The 18,940-nt window shown below is 59.7% G+C and overlaps 2 protein-coding genes across 2 annotated transcripts in view; one reads left to right on the top strand and one right to left on the bottom strand.

The window, feature by feature from the left end:
• Positions 1-17,258, bottom strand: part of ASCL2 (achaete-scute family bHLH transcription factor 2) — a 198,580-nt gene extending 181,322 nt beyond the window's left edge. The window contains exon 1 of the mRNA XM_059151226.1: positions 16,016-17,258. Within this exon, the coding sequence (XP_059007209.1) occupies positions 16,033-16,617 (585 nt within the window). The 5' untranslated portion in view covers positions 16,618-17,258 and the 3' untranslated portion in view covers positions 16,016-16,032. The remainder of the gene's footprint in view (positions 1-16,015) is intronic.
• On the top strand, positions 403-2,229 carry LOC131817652 (mortality factor 4-like protein 2). The gene is given in 4 exon segments (XM_059151197.1): positions 403-586; positions 588-704; positions 759-1,052; positions 1,250-2,229. Coding segments are annotated over 4 exon segments (900 nt in total). The 5' UTR covers positions 403-409; the 3' UTR covers positions 1,562-2,229.
• Positions 17,259-18,940: the final 1,682 nt, after the last annotated feature.

Raw genomic sequence — 18,940 nt, 5'->3', positions numbered from 1 at the left:
ACGGGATGTTTTCTAACTGGGATAAATGTGCTCACGGTCCTCACGGGAAGGAGGGCAGCACACAACGTCAGGCAGGTAATTCCAGCCAACAGACAGAAATTTGAAGAAAAAATCATCACACGGGACTATGGCGGTCGGAGGACCGGCAGTGATCACACGTGGCTGCTGGGAAGAACTGGACTCCCATGTCAGGCCATCATCAGAAAAGCTAAGTTTGCCGTATGGTAAGGATCAGAAGATCTGCTCCTGATGGCAGAACCCTCCCTGATTACAGAAACTGGGTTGTGTCCCCACCCTCATCCTTCCAGACCATTCCGGGAGATCTAGGAGGTTCCATCTGGGAAAACACTAGGAGTCCTTGGCAGGGAAAGAAGGAATAGGGCTATTGGTTGGAACAAAACAGGCCAGAATGAGTTCCAGAAAGCAGGGTTCTCACACCCGTGGACAACAATCTGCAGAAGAAGACAACTTTAAAAAACCAACTAGAAGCAACATGCAGAGAAGTAAGATGAGAAGGGCCTCCTCAGGAAAGAAGACTGCTGGTCCACAGCAGAAGAATCTGGAACCGGCTCTCCCCGGGCGATGGGGGGGGTCGCTCTGCAGAGAACCCCCCTTCAGGGTCCGCGAGGAAGACAAGAAAGAACAAGCAGGAGACTCCTGGGAAGGGGGACGGGGGCAGCACCGGCGGAGCACCCCAGCTGCCAGTGGAGCACCCCAGCCGCCAGCAGAGCACCCCAGCCGCCGGCGGAGCACCCCAGCCACCTTGGAAGAAAAGGGCCCGGGCCGGTCCCACTGTGGAAAGTGAGGAGGCCTTTAAGAGTAGAATGGAAGTTAAAGTGAAGATTCCTGAAGAATTAAAACCATGGCTTCTTGAGGACGGGGACTTCGTTACCAGGCAGAAGCAGCTCTTTCAACTCCCTGCTAAGAAAAATGTAGATGCCATTCTGGAAGAGCATGCAAATTGCAAAAAGTCACGGGGAAATGTTGACAGCAAGGAATACTCAGTTAATGAAGTTGTGGCAGGAATAAAAGAATATTTCAGGGGCGCCTGGGTGGCTCAGTGGGTTAAGCAGCTGCCTTCAGCTCAGGTCATGATCCCAGCGTCCCAGGATCGAGTCCTGCATCGGGCTCTCTGCTCGGCAGAGAGCCTGCTTCTCCCTCTGCCACTGCCTGCCTCTCTGCCTACTTGTGCTTGCTCTCCGCCCCCCCCCCCCCGCTCTGATAAATAAATAAAATCTTAAAAAAAAAGAAAAAAGAATATTTCAATGTCATGTTGGGTACTCAGCTGCTCTACAAATTTGAGAGGCCCCAGGATGCAGAAATCCTCTTGGCTCACCCTGATACACCAATGTCCCAGGTTGATGGAGCCCCACACCCACTGAGGTTATTTGTAAGAATCAGAGCAATGTTGGCATATACGCCCCTTGATGAGAAGAGCCTTGCATTATTGTTGGGCTATTTGCATGATTTCCTAAAATATCTGGCAAAGAATGCTGCGTCTCTGTTTCCTGCCAGTGATTACAAAGTGGCTTGGGCTGAGTACTCCCGCAAAGCCCTGTGAGGGTCTACTGACCGCTCACTGTTACGTCTGGTATCTGTAAACACACTTTTTGTTCTTAGTCTTTTTCTTGCATAATTGATGTTCTTTAACATTGTTAATGTATAACAGGGCTTATGTTTCAGTTTGTTTTCTGTTTTGTTGTAAACAGAACATGAAAGGAATGCAAGCTCCTTTTCTCATTTCAAAGTTGCTACCAGTGTACGCAGCAATTAGACAAAGAAGAAACATTCAGTAGAACGTTTTATTGCCTAGTTGACAACATTGCTTGAGAACTGGTGGTTCTATCCCTTTGACACTACACAGTTTTCTAATATGTGTTAATGCTAAGTGACAAAATGCCCTGATTCCTAGTGTCAAAGGTTCAACTTAATGTATACACCCGAAAACCCATGCATTTGTGCTCTTTTTTTTTATGGTGCTTGAAGTAAAACAGCCCATCCTCTGCAAGTCCATCTATGCTGTTCCTTAGGCATTCTATCTTTGCTCAAATTGTTGAAGGTTGGTGATTTGTTTCATGGTTTTTGTATTTGAGTCTAATGCACATTCTAACATGATACAGACAATGCATTATTGTGTAGCCACGGTTTTCTGGAGAAGTTGATATTTTAGGAATTGTATTTCAGAGCTTAAATAAAATTTGTTTCTAAATTTCAAAAAAAAAACAAAAACATCACACGGAAGCCCTAGAGTTAAAAACTCCGTAACAGAGACAAGAAGCGCGACTGCAGTGGGTTCGTCAATAAATGTGACGCAGCCAAGGAGAGAATCAGCGGACCCGGAGGTGGCCCGGCAGAAAGCACCCTGGCTGAAACAGAGCAAGTGAGAGCCACGGGGAATACCGAAGGGCTCGCCGCAGGCGTCTCAGAGAAAGATGAGAGCAGACGTGGTAGAAAGGGTGGTACAGAAGAAATATTCGGGGGAAAGAACAGACAAGAATTTCACGGACTTATCGACACACAACAAACCACACCTCCAAGATGCTCAGAGAACACCCAGCAAGATAAATACCATGAGAAGACACCCAGGGTGTATTTACATATCCAAAATGCCAAAAACCAAGGCAAAAGACAACATCTTGAAAGTGGCCAGAGAAGGAAGTCACATTCCATACAAAGAAAAAAGAAAAAAACAATATCACCCTTTTCGTCAGAAATCAGGTCAACCAGGGCCGGAGGGATAAAAGAGCAACAAAGAACTCTGGACCCCAAATTCTTTTTTTTTTTTAAGATCTATTTATTTATTTGAGAGAGAGAGCATGAGCAGGGGGAGGGACAGAGGGAGAGAGAGGGACAAGCAGACATCCTGCTGAGCGGGCAGCCAGACAGAGGGCCCGACCTCAAGACCCTGAGATCATAACCTGCGCCGAAGTCTTAATGCTTAACTGACTGAGCTGCCCAGGCGCCCCTGGCTTCTATACCCAGCGCAAGTATCTTCCAAAGAAGGAGCAGAAATAAAGCCTGTATCCAATCAATGAAAACTGGACGACCAACTTCTAGTACATCTGCATTATAAGAACATTAAAGGGAGTTCTTCAAGCAAAAGGGACTTGATACCAAGGAAACGAGAAATACTAGAAATGGGATGAATATAAATATAAAACTAATTTCCTCCTTATACCCATGGCTCCGAAAGACAACTGTCCACCTGAAGACAGAATCGTGATGGTACATGATGTATTCATAGGAGAAGTTAAAGTAGTATTTACAACACAATAAGCACAAATAAGAGAGGAATTGAGAACACATAGTTGTAAATTCCCTACATGACTCATAAAGCAACACGATAGTATTTGGTAGACCTTGATTAATTAAGGATGTATAGAGTAGTCTTTGGACAGCTATTAATTTTTTTTAGTATATGTGCTGCTGAAGCAAGCATGACTTCTAATTTTTTTAAAAAGAAATTTAAATAGTCAAGCCATAGTGGAGATCAAACAGAATCACAAAGAAGACTCCGTAAAACCGAAAGAAGGCAGGGGAGAAAGGAAGAGAAAGCAAACGGAATGGAGCAGGTAGAAAAGAGCAAGATTGTGACATCTGATCCAAATGCAAAATGATAACACTGACATTGAACCGGGCCAGCACACCGCTCAGAGAAAGAGGTTGTCAGGGTCGTCACATTGACTCAACAAAGAAAGACCGTAAGAGACCCGCTTTAAACAGAAAGCCACGAGTAGGTTTGAAGGAAAGGGTGGGAAACGCATGCCACACAAACGTGCCATCTCAGCGTGAGCTTCGGAACAACAAATACTGCAAAGCATAAGAAGGACCCACAACGACACCGGCGTCAATTTTCCACAAAGAGACAACCATCCTCACAACAGAGGCTCCGAGTACAGGGAGCAAAAACTGATAAAACAAAATTCAGTATGTGTTCGTAATCTTAAAACAACAACGACAAAAAAAAAAAAAATGACCATCAGCAAACTAGGAATAAGTGGACATTCTTCACCTAATACATCCAAAACACAAAAGCAAACATACCGAATGGTAAAAGACTGACTGCTCCCCCCACTATGACCGGGAAGAGGGCACCGATACCTCTTTCTTCCTCGTTACTCAATGTCTTACTGGAAGCCCTAGCCAGTGTAATAAGGCAAGAAAAAAGAACAAGTAGCGTGTAATAATAATAACATAATAAATGTCATCTAATAATGGTAAATATAAGTGTCTCTGAAAAGGAAAAAGTTAAGCCATCTGCAATCAGAATGATATGAAGGCTTGCATTGAAAATCTCCCCCCACACTACAGAAACTCCTAGAACTAAGAAGAGAGTTTAGCAAGATCTCAGTATAAAGTTGATATACAAAAGCTAATTGTACACATCTATGTACCGGCAACAGATTCTAAATCTTCAAAACAGCTCTACCTACAGCAGCCCCCCAGAAATCATGCTTGTTTGTAAATATGACCAAAAATGTGTAGATCTGTAGGTTGAGAAACTCATGACAGAAATTAAAGACCTAAATGTGGAGAAAGATATACTATGTCCATGGATCAGCGGATGGATCTTGTTGAGATGTCCATTCTCCCCAAACTGACCTAAAGATTCATACATCCCATTATTTCCCCCATCAGATTTATTTATTTATTTTTGTAGACGTGAACAAGTTGACTCTAAAACTCACGTGGGAATGCAAGTGAACCAGAACGGTCAAAACAATTTAGAGGAAGGTCAAAGTACTTGCACTACCGGATTTCATTTTACTTCATTTTGCCACATATCCACTGCCTGATTTTACTAAAAGCTTCGGTCATGAGATAGTGTGGGTTTGGCGGGGGAGGGACTTGCAGATCCACGGAACAGAACAGAGAGCCCAGAGACAGAATCCACACAAATACAGTCAGTTGAGTTTTAGCAAAAACACAAAGATTATTCAATGAAGAAAGGACAGGCTTTTCAACAAATAGTACTTGACCAATTGCACACGTATATGCAAAAACAAACTCTGGAATATATATCTCACTCCTTAACCAAAACCACTCACATAGCCAGGTATGAACTAGGAAACTATAGTTTCATAGATAGGCACCTAGAAGGAGCCATGGGAGAAAATCTCTGTGGCCTGAGGACAGCCAGGGTCTCCAACCTCAGCACAGTGGACATCTGAGGCCAGATGATTCTTTCTCACAGAGGCTACTGTCATGTAGTGTTTGATGTAGTGCCCTTCAAATGCAACAGCCAAAAATTCCAGACACTGCCAGACATTCCTCGGGAACAGAATGGCCCCTAGTCGGACACCATCGGGTTGGGCAGATTTCTGCGATGCAATACTGAAACCAAAACACGGCCGGAAAATACTCTGATCTGCTGGACTCTGTTAAATGCACGAGTCGTCATCTGTAAACAGCCAAGTTGAGACTTGACGAGGACAAACCACGGGCTGCAGGAAATGGCTGTGCATCCCACACCGCGGATCCCAAAACGACGGTCCTCAAATGTCCCAGTTAAAAAGCCAGCAGGGAGGCCATCCGGGGCACGGGTAAGCACAGACAGTGCCCAGTACTGTGACCACCAGGGACAGGCAGAGCAGAGCCGCCAGGAGACACTTCACAGTAAGACAAAACAATGAACATAAACACTCCAGCACTGGTCAGGGCGTGGGGTGCGGGGCCTGGGGGCCTCCCACCACTGGAGGGAGACAGAGTGGTGCAGCCTGGCCATGTGCCCTCTCCCCAGGGGGCTGGGGAGCTCCTGGCACCAGAGCCCATGGGGGGAGGCCAGGATGACCTGAGGGCCGCACGCCCAGACCTGCTTGAGTTTTGTGTGTGTGTGTGTACAGGGGTGTGTGTGTGTGTGTGTGTGTGTGTACAGGGGTGTGTGTGTGTGTGTGTGTGTGTGTGTAGGCAGGAGGAAGGAGGCTCTGGCTACCTGACTGTTCTGAGCAAAGGCCCTGGGGCTGAGGGAGTGGAGGGCGTGGAGGGTGTGTGGCCCGGGAGCTGGGTGGAGGTGATGCCTAAGGGCTTCAGGAGCAGAAAGAGAAGCTGGAATCCACCCTCAGGGCTGCCCTGCCCAGAACAGGTCGGACCTGAAGAAGCAATGCCCGGGGTGGGGGTGCTGGGGCAGGGTGGGGAAGCTGGGGGCAGGGGGGTGGGGTCCCCAGCCTGGCTGAGCCCTGCGCCCCCACCCTCCTCCCGCTCCCCTGCCCCCACCCCCCGCATCCATCCGGGCCTGCTCTTGCGCAGGCCCTCTGCCTGAAGGTTCTCCATCTTGCAGGGCTCCTAGTCCCCACCTCCAGGAAGCCCTCCCTGCCCACCTGGCCCACCCGGCCCACAGGTGCTGGGCCGCCCCCGGTCAGTTCCCCAACTCACCCCACATCACTTCACCTTCCAGCCCCCAGAAGGGCTCTGAAGAGGCCTGGGATCCAAGCGTGTGAGCGGACAGTCCTTGCGACCCTCATCTTCCCACCTCCCTTCCGGGTTCCCGCCGCGGGGGACTGAGCACCAGCAGTGGGCCGGGGGGCAGAGGGAGGGTCCTCAGCTCCCCCTGGGCCCAGCCCCATGAGGGGCTTCAGACAGGCCTGTGCGGGCTTCTCAGCCCCACCTCCTGGCTCTCGGACCCAGGCAAATCGTCTGGTTTCCTTTTCTCTTTTGTTTAAAATTGGAGCATCTATTAATTTTAATGACTCTCTGCCTCATTCCAGAAGGATCATGAGACTCGGAGGCAGAAACAGAAGCTCGGGGAACAGAGCAGGCCCGGGGCCCGGAGAGAAGCCACAGAACCGCACAGGCCCGCACCCGGCCCCGGAGGGGTGCCCAGGGACACACACACACACACACACACACACACACACCGCACACAGGGCAAGGACCGCCCGCCGGCCTCAGCCCTGCAGCACCTCCCCCTCAGCAGCCACGCTCCCTGCAAATGCAGGGGATAGTCAGGCCTGGCCTTGCCCCTCTGGGGTGCCTGGGAGCGGCGGGAAGGAGCGGGGACGAAGCCGCACACAGAGTCCACACTTTGTGGCTGGACGGCCGTGGCGTTCAGGAACAAACCCGGCATCCGGTCACGGGGGCGCAAAGGCGGCGGACGGTGAGGGCTCCCCGCTTCCAGCGACCTGGGTGCGGTCCTACAAGTTCGTGAACACGCACTCCAGGTGCGTGAATCACACTCAGTTAGAGGACATCGCTGTCCTCCAGTGCCCTCAGACCCTTAGCCCGGCTTCCAACGCAGCCCCTCGAGCGGAGCCGGGGAGCCTGAAGGGTTAGGGTGTCTCGGTCCCTGGCTCCAAGGCAAGTCCCAGAGGCTTGTCCCCCCAGCCCATTGCCCACCTCCCGGCCACACACCCCTCCCAACCAACCTCTTCCTTCTGGACACGGGGCCACCAGGAGAGGGGTGGCTGTGCTTGAGGGAGGCAGCGCCGGGTCAACACCGCCAGCCCCATGGGAGAAGTGGAGGGACAGGTCACCTCTGCATTCCCGGGGGGGTGTGGGCTCATCAGTCCGGGCCACCTTCCCCGCCCACCACAGGCCATCAACACCCAGCCTCTGCGGCAGCCCCGGGAGCTCCCCACCAGCCTTGTCACTCCCTGTTCCCTGGGGGAAGGGGCCCCACCCCAGCACCCCGAGGGGCAGCGGGTCTGGGAGTAGAAACCTGCTGCCTGGCTTTTCTGGAACGTTGAACACAGAGGTCATAACTCTAAGCCCAAAGGTGCCAGAGGCCCATTGCCCTTCTGTGATATCCCCCACTGGCCACCAAAGACCAGCCTCGCCCTCCCAAGGTCCCTGCTGTGCCCCAGTGCTCCCCAGCACTCCCCAGTGCTCCCCAGTGCTCCGTGTACCCTGGGAGCCCAGGGACATCCAACACGCAGGGCCCAGGGATGAGTGGGGGTTGGCCGAGATTCCCTCCTCCTGGCTACCTGGTGTCCTCCTCCTGGTCTCTCTAGAGAGGAGGCCCTTGCTGTTCCTGCCCAGCTGAGACCAGGAAGGGGTATTCCTGGAAGGCTTCCTGGAGGAGAGGGACCGGACTAGGTCCCTGAGCTTGTGTTAGCACAAAGGTGGCCTGGCAGACGTGCTGAGGGCGGTGGTGTACGGAGACGCGTGGCCTCAGACAGATGTAGGAATGGGTGTCGGGAATCCTGGCAGGGGCCCCGGACAGGGCACCTGACCCCGGCCCTGTCTGCCAGGCTACCAGAAGCCCACAGTATGCTCGTTCTGCGTACTCTCCCTGGTTCTCCTGGCCTGCCTGGCCCTGCAGGCTCAGCCCCACTGGCCACGGAGGGATCAGAGGATGGGCAGGGGGAGAAAAGGGACCAGTCCCATCCCCGAGAGCGGAGTGTGGCCCTCCCTGGAATCCTGTTCCGTTCCCGACCCGCCTTGGAAGCCCAGCCGACATCCAGGTCTCAGTTTCCAGGTCTGTGAAATGGGCATGACCCAGGAGGGTAAACTGAGGGTCTCGCGGCGGCCCAGCCCAGGTGAGTGTGCAGGCAATGGAAAGGTACGGGCACCTTCCCCCACTGACAGAGCCGGGCCCCGTGGTGGGCCCCAGCCCCGTGCCCAGCAGGAAGTGACCCCCAGCCTGCAGGCCACCACAACCCTCCCACAGAACCTGGGCTCTGGCCTGGGGCAGAAGGACCCCTGAGCCCTGCAGGAGGCCGTGGGCAGCATGGAGGCCCGCTGGGGCCAGTTCCGATCCCAGAGCTCGCGTGAGTGCGTGCAAGAGCCTGGCTTTGTCTGCCCGCTGCCTAGGCCCCTTTGCAGTCCTGCCTGCTGCCCACAAAAGGCATTCAAATGAGAGACAAATATTTGAGCCGGAGACAGAGCCCAGCCCAGCCTCTTGGGGCAGCCCAGGCGGCTCCCGGGCCCTCATTTGGCCATTAATTGGATTTCACTTAGAGATTTGCATGCTATCACTGCCAGCAATGGCCGGGCCCTGGGGGCCAGCCCGGGGAGCCCCAGGGCTCACAGGCAAATGTGGGGGCGGTTGGGGCAACATCTCCTCACTACTCTCAGGACAGCTGGCGGTGGGGGAGGGGAGGTCACCAACACAGGGACTGGGTCCTGGCCTGGACCCCACACAGCACCGGGACGGGGGACGAGCAGGAAGGGCAGAACAGGTACCTCCAACAGCTCTCTGGCGACGCCATCCTCCCCACGACACTGGCTCCTATCACCCCAGCAACGACAGCTACCCCCTCCTGGGGGCCCGGCCAGCCCTGGGGCGGGGGCTGCTCTCACGTGTCAGAGGGGACAGATGCACAGGGACCCTCCCTAGGAGGGCCTGGGGCCTGGCCTACCACTCTGCGGGCTCCCTGGGGTCCCAGAAGGAGCCCCTCATCCAAGGCCACCTGCGGAAGCTGGGCCTGTGTGTCCTCACCACTGCCTGCCCTCCCGAGTGGCCTGTGGCCTCTTGCTGACTCAGCCACACTCTGCAGAGGGGACCTGGAGTGGGTCATGCTTTGCCCAGGGGATAGGAAGGTTTAAGTGAGGCCCTGCAGAGGGGGAGGGGGCCGCTGGGGACTGGTATTACTGGAAAACCCCTTTGTTTCTGTCTGTTTGGGGTGGAATGTGTCCTCCCCCGAATTCATATAGTGGAGTCCCCACCTCCAGGACCTCCTTTGGAGCTAGTCTTCATGGAGGCCAGAGGTCATCAGGTTAAAAGAGGTCCCCAGGGGGCTCCAGGTTCTATAGGACCGATGTCCCTACATGAATCGTGGACCCAGGCACACCCAGGCGCACCCAGAGGACCCAGGGAGAGGCCAGCAGTCAACAGGCCAAGGAGAGAGGCCTCAGGATGGAGATGGTGAGCGGGACCAGGAGACGGCGAGGAGGACGGGGAGGCGGTGAGTCCTGCCACGTCAGTGTCCCCAGCCCCAGCTGTGGTGTTCGACAGGCCTGCTGCCTCTCCCGCGGCCCAGGCCCCTGTCCTGCCGCGGCTTTGCCAGGACCACGGTCAGATGCGTGCGCTTGGACCTGCTTGTCCCAACTGCTCACTTTGCTGCTGGCAGGCAGGCAGGCGGGCCTGGCCCAGAGCCCTGGCGTCCCCTGACCTTGTCATAGCAGGGACGCACACACTTTCCCTTTGGCATGTGGCCTTGGGCAGGGGCTACTCTGGGGGTGCCGGCAGGGTGACCCCCGTCAGCAAGCCCCTCCCTGCTTCTGGGAGCTCTGGTGACAAAGGCCCATTTCAGTATAGAGGGGGCACCAGGGTCCCAGGCTCCGTGGGGGGCCCTGCTGGGGGCCGGGTGTGCAGGCTACAGGGCGCTCCGTGGCGTTTGGCACCCCCCCACCGGGATTGATTGGCCTCATTCATCACGGCCAGAGGCTGGGGGGCAGGGTGGGACGCATGGGGCCCCGGGAGGGGGCAGGGGTCAGGACAGGCTCTCTCTGTCACCCTCCTTTTCCTCCAGACCCAGCCGAGGAGTCTCAGGGCCCCCGGGATCCCCTCCGGAGCAGACCCGGGACTTGCCCCTCCCCAGGTCCCCGGCCTCGGAGAGCCAGGCTGTCCAGAAGCCCGAGCTGCGCCCGGATCCCACTGCCACTGCCTGCCGGCACGACCTTTCACACCAGCGCTCCCGGCAGAAAAGAACAACGGGGTGGGGGCCCAAGGGAGGCGTGATGGGGGCTTCGACCCAGCTCTCCGGCACCAAACCCGCAGGCCTCTGGGCAGCTGTGGGCCTCGGGTCCGCCAGTGAGTCTGCCTGGGCTTGGAGGTGGGGGCAAGACTCCTTGGAGGGCTACACGGGGAGCCGCAGGTCCCTCATCTTCGAGCCTGTGGGTTCCTGGGGGGCCTGCCCCACCCCACGTCATTCCCCAGACGGCAGGGAGAGCTGCACAGCTCAGGGCTCAGGAAGGCTGTCCCCTGGCCGGTCCCCGGGCTCCCGGGCGCAAAGATGAGGTGTGGCCACGTCCACTGCCCGCCGCCCTGGTGCTCCATGGCTGGGAAAGGGTGAGGAACCCTGTGGATCCCCCTCTCCCTTACCCCTCCACAGTCTCTCGGGCCGCTCGCGACCAGGCTGGGATCCTTCTGTCATCCCCCCCATGTTGACTCAGGCCTCCTCCTGCTCTCTCCCAGGCCCCCCAGGAGCCCCAGAAAGGTTCCCATCCCCCACCACACAGCCAGGTCTCCCTTCCACCCCAGGACACTCCGGCCCCCCCGGGACTTCTACCCAGCAGAGCCCCCAGCTCCCCAAGGTACTCTCGAGGCTCCACCCCTTCCTTCCATGAAAGCGACCCCTCGTGGTCTTGTGGCCTTGGCGCTCGAGACCCTCCATGGAGGACGCTCCCTGCTCCCAGTCACGACCAGGCCCTTCGCCAAGGTGTGTCCCCAGACATCTGGTGGAAACTAGACGTGGAAGCTGGGAAGACACCATCCCAGCCCTTGTGGAGGGCCCCGCTCCCCAGAAGCCATGCACCTGCACGGCCTCCTTCCCTCCTCCCTCTCAAGGCTCCCCCACATTACTGTGCACACACAAGGGCTGATGTCACTGAGTCCCCCCCAGGGGTGAGAGACGGGTCCTCTGGTCCAGCTCCGGCCAGGGGCTCACCATGGGTGCTTCTGGGCCCAGCTGGGGGGGGGGGGGCGCTCCTGCCAGAGCTGCTGGGCCCACCCTCCAGGGCCAAGTGCAGTATCTTGCGCTGTCCGGGGGATCTCGTTCGTTTGCGGAGCAGGACCCCAGTGCCCGCTGCCTCTCCGTGAGGCCCCACTGGCCCCAGCTCTGAGGGGCAGTACCAGGACTGGCCCCGGGGACTAGAGATCCGCAGATGTGCGGGCCTGGTGCCAGGTAGGATCCCACGCACCCTGGCTGCTGGCTTGAAAGTCTCAATGCTTTCACCTTTGAACACGCTGTTGCTGGTGAAGGTTGAGGGAACAGAATACACGTGTGTTCCTGCCATGTGAGTGGATCCCATTCCCCTGCCCAGGAACAGAGTGCCCAAGGACCCATGGCCCGCTCCTTCCCCGAGGGGCCCAGTGCGTCCGTCCCTGGCCAGCGTTATGACTGACCCATCGTGCTGCTTGTGGATTAGATCCCGTGTCTCCTACTGGGATGTGAGGTCCGTGAGGGCGGGGCTGCCCTTTGGCACATTGTCTGTCCGAAGGTCCTTGGAAGGAGGAGATGCCCAATGAAGCTTTTGTGATGAATGGGGGGGGGGGCGGATAAGGGAAGCCTGGGTGCCTGAACCTCTGTACTCGACCACCACCCTCAGGACAGTCCTGGGGCAGCAGAGTCCCCGGACATCTGTTTTCTGACACGGTTAGGGCAAAGCCACTGGGTGAGTTTGGGCCACAGACACACCCCCAAGGACAGGAAGGCAGGACTCCTTGGGGTGGCCGCTGTCGTGAGCAAATGGGAACAATGGACTGACCCCCAGTGAGAGCTCCCGGGGGGCTGGTCATCCGGAGCGTCTCGCCCCTCGTGTCATCCCAGCCCTGCCTGGTCCAGAATGCCCTGAGTCTGACTTTGTGCGGGCACCCGAGTGAGGGTGTCCAGCTTTATCTCTGGTCCCAAAGCACCATTTCAACCCCCCATCTTATCAAGTGAGGTCCCCAAGCTAACCCCACCCTCTGGCCCCTGGTCAGGAATCAGCCCCACCCTCCAGTGGGATGCAAGGCCTGGGCTGCAGGCGCATGGCAGAGCCCAGGAACCCTCTGGCAGACCCAGGCCCAAGTGGGGCTCCGGGGCTGCGGTGCTGCCCCAGGACGGCCCCTGCTGCCACGCCCTCCAGGAAGGCCAGAGCGAGGCTTAGAGACGAAGCCGCCCAGGGTTCACATCGGATTCCCACCGTGTTCAGGCTCTGTGACGTCAGGGGCTCGGCTGCTCTGGCCCCGCATGGTGGAGCCGTGCTTGGCCCTCGGGGAAGGACGGATGGGGACCCCCAACTGGGGCGAGCACGCAGGCCAGCGCGTCCAGGGGACATGCCTGGTGTCTGGGCTGAGCGCCGGCTACAGCCCCTGCCCGGTTAGTGACCCAGTCTGGTCCCCGCAGGCGTGTCTGCCCACGGAGGTGGGGTGGGGACACACCGCATCTCCTCTAAGGGCGCGTGTGAACCTGACCATCGGTCTGGTTCGGAGCCCCTCCCCCTCCCAGACAAGAACCACGGACGCAGACACTTGACAAGTAACATCCGTGTGGGCCTCCGTGTCTCCCACCCCGGGGGTCCCCTCCTGGAACGGGACACAGAGCTGAGCAGCGGCCTCGTGCCCTCCACGGACAAGGCTGACAGGGCCCAGCAGGGCCACTCAGCACATCCCACCAGCGGTCTTGTCGCTCCAGACCTGCTGTGGGAGACCAGCCGGTACGTCCCCCCAAAGGGACCATTCACTGAGCAGGGAGCGGTTCTGGGGTCTCCCGTAGAGGCCCACGTGAAGAATTCCCAGCCCACACGGAGGTCGGGATTTGCTTCAAAGCCATGTGGGGGCGGGAGAGGCGGCGGCCTGGGTCCTGTGTGGACGTGGGTGATGGAGGCTTCCCCGAGGCTTATCTGGGACCCCATCACCAGCCGGTCTGACCCACACTCACCCACACTGCTGTGTGCCCTCATGGGAGTTCCTGCCACTTCCTGCTACAGAGACGTTGTCCAGTAAGGGTTTTAGAACATTGGCATATGTTTGGGCTTGTCCAGAATAACAGCAAAACGAAGGTGATAGACTTACGGTTGGCGGAGTCTCCTAACAGCACGGGCTCAGGCCTGCGGCCGAGGGGCCGATGCTCCCAAGCTTTCCTCCCTGAGCCAGGTGCGATGGTTCCCACGCTCCCCACCACCCTCTGTCCAGGCCTGTGGCCTGTCCCCGGGGTGAAGGTGAGGAATCCCAGGACCTGTGGTTCAGTGAGGTCACTGAACAGGCAGTGGGTCCCTAGGAGAAGGGTGTGGGGTGTCCCTTCTGTCCCTTGGATGAGGCCTGGTCACTCAGCCCTGTAGCCCTGAGCCACAGCTGCTCTGGTGACTGTGGCCCAGGTTGAGCCTCCTCAGACCCGCCGACCCCATCACCATGACCCCGTCACCATGACCCCATCACCATGGTCACCCCGAGCCACCTGCTGTCTACCAACACTGGTGGCCGCACCTCCCAGGGGTTCCAACGGCTCTGACCCAACCACTCCCTTTCAAAGGATGGGGTGCCTTTAGCACCCTAAAGCAGCCTGGGGGATCCCCGCCAGCCCCACCCCACCCCTGCAATAAAAGAGAGCTTTGGGCCCAGCCAGACTTCAAAGCCCTCGAGGCCCCGGTCAAAGGTAGGGCTGAGTGATCTCTGCAGGCTCTCTTGGCTGGGGGGAGCCTGGGCCAGGGGCCGGGGGTGGGGGTGGTGGTGGCAGGGGCGGTTTCCTTGTTCTTCTCAAGAAGCCAGTAAACAGAGGTGGGCAGAAGCCTCAGGCCCAGGGGCGGGGGCCTAGCACAGGGCTGTAGACCCAAGGGCCACCACTCAAATCCTCCCACAGCCTCATGGGGCAGCTCTGCTGTCACCCACCCATTCGTGTGTTGAGGGACTTGCCCAGGCCACCCAGCTGGTGGTGAGCAGCGGGGATCTGGACAAGGCAGCCCTCACCCCTCCCACAGCTCAGACCTCCCCGGGCGCCAGACCCTCATGTCCGTGCCAGGCAGCAGCGCCCCCAGACCTCGGCCTCCCTGCTGGACAGCCACCAGCTCCCTGCCCCAAAGGGTGTATTGCTTTGGGGCAGTGGTGACCAGGCTGGACCCCCAGACCTCACAGCTCTGGCCCCACCCCACAGAGCAGGGGTCGGGGTACAGGGGGAGGTGACCCCACCTGCTGGGTCCCACCCAGGCCCTGCCCCCGCCTGGGAAATGGGGGCCTCAGGGCATGAAGAGGGCACCCCCAACACCAGTATACAGCACTGATCTATTTGTGAAGTCCACCTGCCCTAAAACAGGCTTCCCACGAAGTCTGGTCCCCAGCGGGAGCCGTCTCTCCATCCCCACGGCCACTGCAAGGGGACGCCTCCCAGGGACACAGCCCCTCAGGGGCAGCGGGTGTCCAGATCTTGGCCGGGTTGGAAAATTCCAGTGGTGGGGTGGGGCGGGAGTAGACATCTTTATTGTGTTCCAAGTCTGGGGATTTTTTTTTTTGGTACAAAAATAAGTCTTCATATGGCGGGTGTTCCTGGGCAGTTCAAACTAATCCGCACAACAGAGCAGTTCTGTGTAGTCAGAAAGTCCTCTCCCCTCCAGAAACCTCCGTGGTGGTGCCCCAGCCCTATCCCAGTGGAGAACCTCCCTGGGTAGGATGATGGGGGTCTGAGGAAACTGCCAGCTGGGCGGGGTCGGGCGGGGACCCTTTCCACATGCGCACTTGGTCAGGCTGGACGGCACAGGCGACCTGTCGGCGGAGTCCTGGCTCGGTGTGGCTTCGCCCGCGGGGACAGTGGGCCCGAGGCGCGGGCCACCCACCTGGCTCCCAGGTGGTGAGCTTGCTGGCCAGGGCTGCTGCTGGGAGGGGAGGGGGGACGGGGACGCGCATTAGTGCGGGATCTGGCCGGGCCCCGCCGCCCACAAGCCAAGTCTGCAGTTTCGTTTGCTTGGTGGGTTTTAGAGCGCGAGTCCGTGGGTGCCTCGGATTCTGTCTGTGGCCCCGGCCGGGGTGGGGGCGGGGCGCGCTCTCAGAGCCGCAGTGAGTCAGGGCTCGGCACCGGCCGACTCATTTCTGCCACCCGGCCCCGGCGCGCGATTTGCAATGCAAAGTCACCCCGCCTCCCAGCGCCCTGCTCTGCCCCAGGATCCGCGCGCACTCGGGGCCTCACCCGCCAGAGGCCCCCCCAAACCCCCCCACCCGTTCTGCGCAGCAGCGAGAGGAAGTTTTGCAATCCCGGACAAACAAACGCTGGTCTTGCACAGGCTTGAAAAAGTTTGGGGAAAATGAAGAGTGAGCGAAATCAAAGCCGTCACCCGGGCCAGGCGCTGCGCTTGGCTGCTCCCGGGGACGCTAGCCTCGAGGCTGCCCACTCCACCCCGCCCGGCTGCCCCTGCGCTAACCCCCCAGTTCCCCACCGCTGGAGGTTACCTCGGGGGGCGGAGCGCTCAGTAGCCCCCTAACCAGCTGGAGAAGTCGAGCAGCTCGCGCGCCACGGGGCTGAGCGCGCCCTCGCAGCCGCTGTCGTCCGAGGAGTAGGCGGAGCGCGGCGAGCCGGGTTCCGAGCTGCCCCCGCCGCCCGGGGACGACGAAGCGCAAGAAGGCGAGCCTAGGGCGGCGGCAGGGGTCCCCGGGGGCCCGCAGGACGCGGAGGGGCTCGCGGCTGGCGCCAGCAGCCCCTCGGCCAACGCGGCACGCACAGCATCGTGCTCGGCCAGCAGGCGCTGCAGCGCGCGTATGTATTCCACCGCCGAGCGCAGCGTCTCCACCTTACTCAGCTTCTTGCTGGCGCCGCCGTGCGGCACGTGCTGCCGCAGCGCCTGGAACCCCAAGTTCACCAGCTTCACGCGGTTGCGCTCGCGTTCATTGCGCCGCGCCACGGCCGCCGCGCCACCCCCGCTCTCCGTCGCGCCCGGCCGTCGCCGCCGGCTGCAGCGCAGCAGCTCTGGGGATGTGGGTCGCCGCCGAGGGACGCAGCCGCCCGAGACGCCAGGCACGGAGGGCGCGGGCCCGGGCAGCGCGCCGCTGTCCATCGCGCCCGCATCCACTCGTCCCGCAACTCCTCCGAGCCCCCGCGCGCAGCAGGAGGGGCGGACCGAGGACGGGGGCGGGGGCCGGTGGGAGGACGACAGAACCCCCAGGGAGGCCCTGGCACTGTGCCGCGGAGCGACTCCCCAGGGCACGCGCTCCAGGTCGTCTGGGGCCCAGGGGCAGCGAGGCTCAGGAGGCCAGGAGGTGGCAGGCCGCGCGCGCCTCGGAGCGTGGGGCGCTCGTGTCCTGCGCGTGCGGCCGGACGCTCCCCAGGTCTTCCCAGCGCGGCGCAGGCGGCTTGGTTTTAAATGTATAGATAACCCTCCTCCGCGCCGCCGCCGCCTCCTTTCTCAGGCCCTCCTTCCCTCGCCTCGCCCTCCCGCCACGCTTCGCCCTCCCCCTTGCGCACACAACCTGCAAACACCTGGGCGCGAGCGCGTCCCCCACTCCATCTCCCCGGGCGGAGTCTGCAGGGCCGCGGTGGGACCTGAGCTCCCAACAGGTGCTTAGTGAGCCCCCCAAGACGCAGTGCGCAGGTCCCGTGTGCGCCCCCCGCCCGACCTCCGGGCGCTGTCAGCAGGTCTTCAGTGCGACCCCGCTGCCTGAGCCGAGTCCACATGCCCCGGGTGCAACTGTCCGGTACCCGCACCCACCCACCCCCGCGCCCAGCCCGCTATCCCCAGAGCTGTGGATCATCCGCCCGCGCAGCGCGCGCCGTGGGAGGGGGGCGGGGCCTCGCGAAGGCTCAGCTACCCTGAAGGCGCGGGAGACCCCCGGGGGCGGCACGCGCCGCGCCTTCTGTCCCCGCGCCACCACCCCACCCAGCCCACCCCACCCGCTGCGTCCCAGGGAGCGGGGGCCGGGGTCTCACCAGTCGCGGAGGGCGCGGCCTCAGGCCCGGCCCAGAGAGGAAGCGCGTACGCCCGGCGCGTGGCTCGCGGAGCGTCGCTCACAAAGCTGGGTGCTGCCTGGCGGCTCCCCGCGAGCACACCTGCTCCGCGCCCCGCCGCCCACCTGCGTGTTCCTCTGCGGAGCGTGGGAGAGGGTGCTGCGGCCCTTTGGGCAGGACGGGATTGGAGAAGTCCTGGCGCTGGGGTGGAGAGTTCAGGTTCCTGGGGCGCCTTTCCACCAACCCCGCGCGCACACCTTCTGCCTGGGGTTTCCAGGTGCCCCAGCCTTGGGGAGCCCGGAAGCTGGGGGGGGGGGGTCTGGAGGTTTGCACCAGCTGCTGTGGACCCCAGCGGCGTACTCCCCTAATCCTCCCCCCCACCCCCACCCCCGTTCTGCTTTCCTGGCCCCTTATGCTGCAGCCCCTCACCTTTGGTGCCGACCTGCTATCGTGGCCCTGGCTCCGTCTTCCTCAGCCCCCCAGCCCTGGCTGGGGCCTCCCTCTCCCGCCCCACAGCAGAGATTGGGCCCGAGGGGGAAGGTTTCAGGAAAGCTGCCTCACCTCCCAAGACAGGAGAGAAAAAAGCGTTTCTCCCTGACAGATGGGGAGGAATGTAGGGGTCTGAGGGGCAGGGACCGCGAAGGTGCAGAATGAACCCTCAGTGGGGGAGTTTGATCCGCCCCACTGCAGGGGAAGGCCTGCCCAGTGGCTGGGCCCTGCTGGGTTTTGCCCAAGGTGACCAGATCCTCCCGGGCGGGGTCTGCTGGGAAAGGAGTTCTGACCGGAGCCACTTCCCATTCCTGCTGGGGAGAGGCCCCAGATTCCTCCCCAGGGAGCCCCTGGGGGCCTTGCGGTGTCCACTGGCTTCCAGTTACTCTGCAAGATCTGCTTACAAGTCTGCTTGGCCTTCTTGCCACTCTGTCCTCTGGGTGTGACCTGGTGGCTAGCACCTGCCCGAGGCCAGGTAGGGATAGGGCCCCACTATTGCCGGAGGAAGCTATCTCAGGGAGGACATGGACTGTGTCCACAGTCACACCTCTGGCCTGTGGAGCAATCCAGGCAGAGATCAGGCCTGGACTCTGACTCCAGGCGGCTCAGGCTTCCCTGTGCAGGACAGGAGCCTTGGCTCCTCTCTCTGGTCAGAAACCCCCTGCCCCTCCCTCGTGGCCAGTCGGCAAACCCCAGCCAGAGATGGGTGCCACAGCAACGGGAAAACCCCAGAATCCCGCAAACGGGCTCTTGGCAATCCTTGCCTGGGTTTGGGCTCTGCCTCAGGAGCCCAGAGACCCTCAGGTACCTGTTCCCACACAAGGGACTCCTCTGGTTCCAGTGGCCGCCCCGATGATTTCTTATTTCTCAGGATTCTGTGGTGGTGCCTCTGCCGGCTGCTGTAGCTGCATTCAACTGGGGGAGTCAACTTGGAAGGCAGCAGGAAG

This window comes from Mustela lutreola, chromosome 1 (assembly GCF_030435805.1).
Source record: "Mustela lutreola isolate mMusLut2 chromosome 1, mMusLut2.pri, whole genome shotgun sequence".
Taxonomy (NCBI): Eukaryota; Metazoa; Chordata; class Mammalia; order Carnivora; family Mustelidae; genus Mustela; species Mustela lutreola.
This window is presented reverse-complemented; position numbering and strand designations above follow the sequence as displayed.